At 30.5% G+C, this 8,542-nt stretch overlaps 1 protein-coding gene across 1 annotated transcript; it reads left to right on the top strand.

Moving 5' to 3' along the window:
• Positions 1 to 947: 947 nt before the first annotated feature.
• LOC142530061 (protein EXPRESSION OF TERPENOIDS 1-like) lies at positions 948 to 3,116 on the top strand. Its single transcript, XM_075635823.1, has 2 exons — positions 948 to 2,133; positions 2,502 to 3,116. Exons 1-2 carry the CDS (start codon positions 1,443 to 1,445, stop codon positions 2,879 to 2,881), a joined length of 1,071 nt encoding a protein of 356 aa, XP_075491938.1. The 5' UTR covers positions 948 to 1,442; the 3' UTR covers positions 2,882 to 3,116.
• The last annotated feature ends 5,426 nt before the right edge of the window (positions 3,117 to 8,542 follow it).

The raw sequence follows: 8,542 nt of genomic DNA, 5'->3' as shown, positions 1-8,542 counted from the left end.
AATTTTGAAAATCATAATCGAACCGAATTAACCGATATAACCGAATTTTTTTAATTTGAAAACCAAATTTCCGAAATAACCGAACCGAATTTTCGAATTGGCTCAGGTTCGGTCGGTTAATTTGGTTTAACCGAAATCGTGCTCACCCCTGATTAGAATAGTGCATTATAGTAAATAATTTTTGCTTTCTTGAAAAAATATACTGCTGGCCGTATTTGGTTTATGAGTATTGATTAATCATCACAATTGATTTCTCAGTTTTATTACGTTTATTCAAATTTTCGTTATAAATCATTTTTTCCCATTTATGATACGAATATCTTATTTGAGCAACATATGAAAATGTATTATTTTTTATGTCAAAAATGTTACTTATTATTGTAAACATGAATATGACTGACCGGTGTTATAAATAAAAATAAATGAGAGTGTATCACATGATAAACCCACTTTTACACACACACACATATATATATATATAATATGACTGAACGGTGTCATAAATAAAAATAAGTGAGACTGTATCACAATAAACCCACTTTTACATATATATATCACGAATAAAGATTCGTAACCGTCTTACAAGAGATCTACTCTTCTCCTTATTCACCTTGGTAAATTCTAATACGATCAAAATTTACAGACCATCGGTATCATTAATTTTAAGTAAGAACAATTGCTAAATAAAATAAAATAAAATCAAAGTGGTAACAGTTGATGAATTGGGATTTTAGTCACAACCATTCATATGGAACCGTGAAAGAGAGGAGGACAATTTTGAGTAAGTTTGGTGGTTGCTTGATTAGAGAACATCTCTTTTTAAATATAATAAAATATAATATAAGATGAAAATAAAATAAAAGAAAAAGAAAGAGGAGGAGTTGCTTTTTTGGAGGCCATGGCGGCGTGGCAGAGCAGTTAATTCTGCATCCTTTAATGCACACACACAAACACAGCCACAGAATTGAAGGATCCCATTAAATTTCTTGTCCCGAAAAGTCATCCCTTCTCTTCTTCCTCTCCCCTCTCTTCTTTCTTACTGAAAAAACTGACAAATACTCCTTTCCTCTCCCCAAAATCTGCATTTATATTATGTTTATTTAAAGATCCAATTCTTATTTGCGGCTGTTGCCTGCTACTGTTCATATATATTCAATCTTTCTTTCACATGCAAAATACTCTCACATATATAATATATATATAAAAAAATAATACTTTCAATAATAATTGTCCGGCTCTTTCTCATTCATTCGAATTACAGAAGTTGTCTGGCTTAAAACCCACAACTCCGCAGACACAAAAACAGTACCTGACTGAGGAAGAACAATTTTCGCGTGCCTTGCGGGCTTATTTCTTGGGTCATTATTGTGATCGTCGCTGTTGGGTGTTAATTGTGCTATGGATTGTGTGTCACAGTTAATCTCCACGAGAAGATTTAAGAAATGGCTGGTTTTTTCTCACTAGGCGGCGGTGGGGGCGGGGGCGGAGGGAGAAGAGGGAGCAGCGGCGGACTAGGAGGAGGTAGCAGCAACCCTGATCAAGAAAACACTAGCCATAACAATCCACCTTCAGAAATTAATCCCGAGAGCTGGTTTTTGTTCAGAAATGAAGAAATTTCATACAAGGGTTTCGAGCTCTGGCAACCACAGCATCATCACCAGCCTCAGCAACACCCCCACCAAGCAGAGAACTTCTTGCAGCGCGGTGTCGGAAACCCACTTCAGGATCTTTACGCCTCCGCGGGAGGACTCGCGGTGGGTCCCAGCCGCGGCAGCGGGTTCAATATCTTGGATGAATCTCCAAGATCGGGGTTTTTGATGATGAAAAGCAGCGTGGGAGGGGGAATTAGCTGCCAAGACTGTGGAAATCAAGCTAAGAAAGATTGTTCTTACATGAGGTGTAGAACTTGCTGTAAGAGCCGAGGTTTTAGTTGCCAAACTCATGTTAAAAGCACTTGGGTACCCGCAGCTAAAAGAAGAGAAAGGCAACAGCAACTTGCTGGTTTGCCGCAGAATCAAAATCAGCAGCAAGATCAAGAAGATAGAGAGGGTAACACTGGGAAAAGGCCAAGAGAAAATCCCAGTGCTTCCATTTCTCTTGCGTGCACAGGCGTAGTGCCTACTACCAACTCTGGTAATAATAAACAGGGGAAATCACAGGATTTATTCCATTCAAATACAAGAAAATTCTTATATATTTTTTAATGTGAGACTCTAAACATATATTTTTTGTTTATGTTTGGATTCTACGTTACCACGATGAAGACGAACAAATTAAATATATATACCCCATATCGATTGCGTGTAAACAAATTGACCCCCATCAGCTTTTTCACTTAAACACTGTATTTGGGTAATCCTGACAGAAAACCCTATTCCCCATTCTCTCCCTTTTTTTCTAGTCTAGAATTAAATAATCAAGATTCAAATAATTAACAATTATATATATGCACTAGCTAACGTTGCAGCATTTGAAGTTATACGAGATTGAATGTCTTTTAGGGTTGGAGCTCGGGAATTTTCCTTCCGAGGTGACTTCACAGGCTGTTTTCCGTTGCGTAAAAGTGAGCGCCATTGATGATGCCGAAGATCAGTACGCATATCAAACTGAAGTCAACATTTCTGGCCATGTTTTCAAAGGAATTCTCTACGATCAAGGCTCTGAAAGTCATTACATGGCCGCCGGGGAAACTTCATCCGGCGGTGGCAGCGTCAGCGCTGGCGTTCAACAACTTAATTTAATAACCGGACCTTCTACAAACGCCACCTCCGCCGCTGCAGGCTCCAGTGCCTCGCTTTTCCTTGACCCTTCTTTGTATCCGGCTCCAATTAACAGCTTCATGGCTGGTACGCAATTCTTCCCACCCCCAAGATCTCGATGAGCGCAAAAATAAAACCACATTTCCACACATTAATTCTCTTAAATCACGTAGTATTTAGTACTCATGATCCAACAATGTTGACTTTATTTACTGAAAAATATGTAGGATGTCGTGTAAACTGTACCCCCATTGACCCCTTGATGGGAGCTGGATATTCATGTTGAGTTCAAATTTCCATGTTACTTTCTTGTTCTCTTACAGTGACATTAAAAAAAAAAAGAATTATCTTTTTCTATATTTTCGTGTTTTTTACTTATTTTCTTGTCTGTGTTTTTCTTTTATTATGTATTTTTTGGGAGTTTAATTTGAATTTCTATATGCTTATAAATTCATGGATTATTTTGAACTAATTATGAATTACCTTTTATTGATCATAATTTCTGCCGGAAGTTTGTCGCTGTTTCAGCATTTCATCTCATTCTTCCATAACAATGTAATATATTATATATAATATATGTTCATATTAGAATTCACATTGCATGATAAAGAAACATAATTAGCATCATCATAATTTTTACGTAAAATTTCAATTTTATTTGTGTGAATTAATATTCAAATGAATTTTATTTTATAAAAATGTAAAATTTGAAGTCCCAAGTAAATTGTGACCTTCCACCACACACTAAAGGCAAAAACTTGTGTGAGACGGTCTCACGGATCGTATTTGTGAGACGGATCTCTTATTTGGATCATCAATGAAAAAATATTATTTTTTATGTTAAGAGTATTACTTTTTATTGTGAATATTGGTAGGGTTAGCTGTCTCACAGATAAAGATTCGTGAGACCATCTCACAAGAGACCTACTCCATACTAAATAATCTACCAAAATGTATCATGCATTAATCAAAATATGTGACCATATCCTACTAAAATCACGCATTATGGGATAATATGTGATGATGGTATTCAATTTTTAAAAAATATTATGAAATAAAATTTGAAATTAATTTATGTATAAACATGACATTTTCTCTTTCGTTGCTATCCAGCCATGCATGTATTAATTATCTTATAATAAAGTAGTATGAAAAAATGAATATTTTGCATTCCCTCTAATTAAATTATTATTTATTTATTTGAATATATGTCTTGTTAGATTTCCATCACTTGCCTTCAGTGCCCCCAAATGAATATGCATATATATGGAAGCTGCTTTTAATTTGCATCTCATCCATCATATATAATTCATATGTATGCATCAAGGTATTTATTTATATCTAACAAGCTTAATTGGATTTTGCACATGAATGCTATCTGTTTATATAAACAGAAGCATTCGGAATATTTCCCTTGTTTGGAAATTTTATAGCCAAGCTAGCTAGCTAGTAAGAACATGTGATATCATGAGTACTCATTGTTGTGTTATTGTTTTACCACGAATGCATGAATAATTAAAATTTATATATATGAGACATATCGACGTTATTATAAGTATAATTCTAGTTTTTGTTCGAATGAGCTTGATACGTACGTACATGGTTGATTAAGATCGACGTTATTATAAATAAAATTCTAGTTTTTGTTCGAATGAGCCTGATACGTATGTACATGGTTGATTATTATCTTGCTTCCTTCCACTTAGATTCTGATGAAATATGTTGAGAACAAGAAATAATCTTGATGACCAGGCAAGGGATATAGTGTAGAAGTATGATGTTTGGAATTCAATATGAGTTTGAAATATGCATGTTGAGAACAAGAGATCTTTCCAATTTTTTATTTTAAACAAAGAACTTCTAAATTTCTATGTATGTCAAATAAATATCATTATAATTGTCAATCGAATCAAAAGGGTATACGTTAAATATGGCTTAGTACTCAAAGAATTTAAGAGATTTTCCTTGTTGATATTTCATTCGTTCCAATTATATAGATTCGTTTGTTTTAACACACATATTAAGATAACCATCGAAAAACAAATTTGCATACAAACTTCTTATTTTTTATCTATTTAGTTTATGGCAAAAATTTGTGTTAGACGGTCTCACATGTCGTATTTTGTGAGACGGATTTCTTATTTGGGTCATCAATGAAAAAATATTACTTTTTATGTTAAGAGTATTACTTTTTATTGTGAATATCGGTAGGGTTGTCGACCCGTCTCACAGATAAAGATTCGTGAGACCGTCTCACAAGAAAATTACTCTTAGTTTATTCAAAAACGATTGCACATTTTTCAAGACATAGTTAATAAGGATATATTAATAAAGTGATAGAAAAAATATTACTAATTATGATACAAGTTTATATATATTTCGGACAATCAAAAAAAAAAAAAGAAACGTGACCTGTATTATTAGAAAGGAGGTAATATTACAAATTTGGGCTGCTTGTAAGGGTAAGTAATGAACAAATCTCGATGACATAAAGTTTATTGAGAATTTTTAAAAACTTTCTGCTGGGAAACATGGTGGTTATTGAAGATAATCATGGAAATGAAAAACAAAAGAGTAGTCTCTTTTGCGAGACAGTCTCAAGAATTTTTATCTGTAAGACGAGTCAACCGTACCGATATTCATAATAAAAAATAATACTCTTAACATAAAAATACTATTTTTTCATCGATGCCTCAAATAAGATATCCGTCTCACAAAATATGACCCGTGAAACCGTCTCACACAAGTTTTTGTCAAAACAAAAAGAGATCGTAAACCTTATGTTCATCATTTTAAGATATATACACTAATAAAATATCATTGCTATAATATAAATCTCGATATATAATTTAGCATGACCAATCAAGACAGAAGTTATTCGTAAGAATTGAATGAACGGAGAATAACTAGATCACTCTGAAGCAGTGTTCTAAAAAGCGCAGATTAACCAAAATTAAATGTTAAGAAAAAGTTTTTTTTTCGGGAAAAAGTTCGAAAAACCGGTACCACATCAAGCGCAATTAAACATGAGATTTTTAGAAAAAATTTCAAGTTATCTTCTTCTTCATCTTCTTTTTTTTTTTAAAAAAAATTTATGTGAACTTTTACCATAAATTTTTTTTATAAAAGTTATCTTTCGAATTTGAAATTTTTAAAAATATAAAAATTATATACAAAAAATCCATAAGTATCAAAATATTCTTTAGTGATATTCTTGATAGTAAAAAAATTTCTAGGAATTATACATTTATTCTTAAATTTTGTATTTTTATATGTTCTTTAATCTATTACTTGAATTGATATAATCAAATGCAAAAACTTGTGTGAGACGATCTCACGAGTTGTAATTGTGAGACGAATATCTTATTTGGGTTATTCATGAAAAGATATTCTTTTTTATGCTAACAGTAATATTTTTTATTGTGAATATCGGTAGGATTGACCCGTCTCACAGATAAAGATTTGTGAGATCGTCTCACAAGAGATTTACTCTTCGTTAAAATAGTAGAAACTAAAGAGGGTTCTTTACTTTTAATCTTGTACTAAAAATATTTAGTCTTGCAAATATTGAAACTTGACTTTGACGTTTTGTCACGTATTTTAAACATTGCACAGTGTCGTGTAGAGATTGGATGTTCTTGCCTTTACCTCCTTACACACATACACACATTCATGCCATAGTTATATTTTGTCATTTAAAATCTGCCAAGTTTGTGATACACCCACAACTTATTGGGGGTTTTTTTTTTTAAATAATATATTTTTAAATAGTATGTATTAAAATATTACAGATTTTAAAACATTATGAAAATATTACAATCCGGAGTTTCAAATTCCGGATTCATAATTTTTTTTTAAAAAAAAGTTAATTGTGTCACAGATTCATTTGAATCCGTGGCAGTGTCTCACGGATTTTGAGAATCCGTGACACAATTTTCTGCCTATAAATTACACCGAGTATTTGGCGAATTATCATCAGTCCTTCAGCTCAATCTTTCGGCATTCTTGTTTCGCAGTTTTTTTTTTCCCCTTCATGCCGTTTTTTTTTTGTTAGTTATAAAGAATCCGTGATTCTCCTCCCCTTATGAATTGCGTCGATCGTGTGATTTTCGGATTTCCTAATTTGATTTGATAGTTTCTGTCGAATATCAGAATTTTAGAGAATTGCGCCGACTCTCAGGAATTCAGAATTTGATTTGGAAGAATTGTGCTGATATCAGAATTTGGTAGAATTGCGCCGAGTCTAAGTCGAATCTCTATTTTTTCTTACTATCTTGATATTATTTATGATAATTTTTGTAATTTATTGCAGATATTAAACTCCGGTAGCTGATTTAATTACAAATTCCGTACAACCACATTTCAAAAGGTAATTTCAATAATTTCTTATATTTTAATTGTATTATTTATGTTGTATTAATGTAAATATAATTGTTTTCGGTTGCATTATACTGTTTTTTATATTTTATATTTTTAGTATTAATTATTTTGTAGAATTACTAATACTAAAACTAATAAGAAAGTAATAATAAATGAGAGTATGTAGTAAGTTAGGATATTCGTGTCGGGGAAGTTATGTATTACCTTATTTATAGGATGAATGATCAAAATTTGATTAATTTTAGTATGATTTATTTGGGTTTCAGTTGAAAAATAAAGTCGACCAAATCTTTTTATTTTATCAAAAAGCTATATATAATAATCATAGTAAACAAGCCATAAAAAAGCCTACATAAAAGATATTTATGATATTTAAATGTGCAGATTTAAAGTCATCTCCTTACACGAAAAGAATAGGATGTCATTTAATAATAATCAAAATGTATATTTTAGAAATCAGGGTTTTTATGGTTTGTCATTTTCAATTTACAGAAAGAAATTATTATTAAAAAAATCTCGTGGTCGTCTGTATCATTATTGTTAGTCATTTTCACAATTCGTATTTTAAATGTAATTATATTATAGTATTTAATTATGAGAATGAGTTCATATTAGGGACTTTTTCACTGTTTAACGTGTTAATTATAAAAATATAATAAAATAAAGATAAGAAAAATATAAGTTGTAAAATTAATGTAGCACGCCTATTTGGTAGGCGTTACATGTATTTACATGTTTTTATTTTTAAAAAATAATATTAGTGACTCTTTATAATTATTTCAAAGTTGCACGTCTCGACAGTACATGTATTAAATTAATAATAATAATAATAATAATAATAATAAAAAATAATAAGAATAATACTAATATATTTTTATTCGATGATATATTTTGAATTAATTTACTTAAAATTCTTATTTTAGTAATTAAATTAAATTTTAAGGTAACAAAAATTTTATATGTAGGAAAACAATTTTGAAAAGTATAAATTAATTTTGTAAATTTTTTATTTGTTTCTGTTTATTATGTTTTGTTTTCTTTTTAAATTTATTTATATTCTTAATTGTTAATATAAGAAATTAATATGTTTGAAAATTCTAATTACACATGTTTAAAAATCTATTTTTTAATATAAGTCATAACATTTTTTTTATTATTATAAAATCAAACGTTGGTATTATTAAATATAAATTTTAATTAAATTGATTTGACAATATATAATTTAATAATAATAATATTGTAAGTGATTACTTGAAATTTTATCTAATATAAAATATATGTGTAAGAAACTCATAAATAAATTTTGTTATGATTATATAAATTAAGTAATAGTTTTTGGTGCAGACATGGATACTGTGAGAGCCTTACTTTACGTAGGTGACTATGTTATTATTGAAGATGGT

The sequence above is a fragment of the Primulina tabacum genome, chromosome 16 (genome assembly GCF_025594145.1).
Source record: "Primulina tabacum isolate GXHZ01 chromosome 16, ASM2559414v2, whole genome shotgun sequence".
Lineage (NCBI taxonomy): Eukaryota > Viridiplantae > Streptophyta > Magnoliopsida > Lamiales > Gesneriaceae > Primulina > Primulina tabacum.
The sequence above is the reverse complement of the archived record's forward strand: the minus strand, read 5'-3'. Positions and strand labels throughout refer to the sequence as shown.

What these genes read in the sequence shown, in the direction of transcription:
- LOC142530061 (XM_075635823.1), top strand. Translation starts at nt 1,443, where the DNA reads ATGGCTGGTTTTTTCTCACTAGGCGGCGGTGGGGGCGGGGGCGGAGGG. An exon ending in AGTGCCTACTACCAACTCTG is followed by an intron (nt 2,134 to 2,501) that starts GTAATAATAAAC and finishes AATGTCTTTTAG; the next exon opens with GGTTGGAGCTCGGGAATTTT.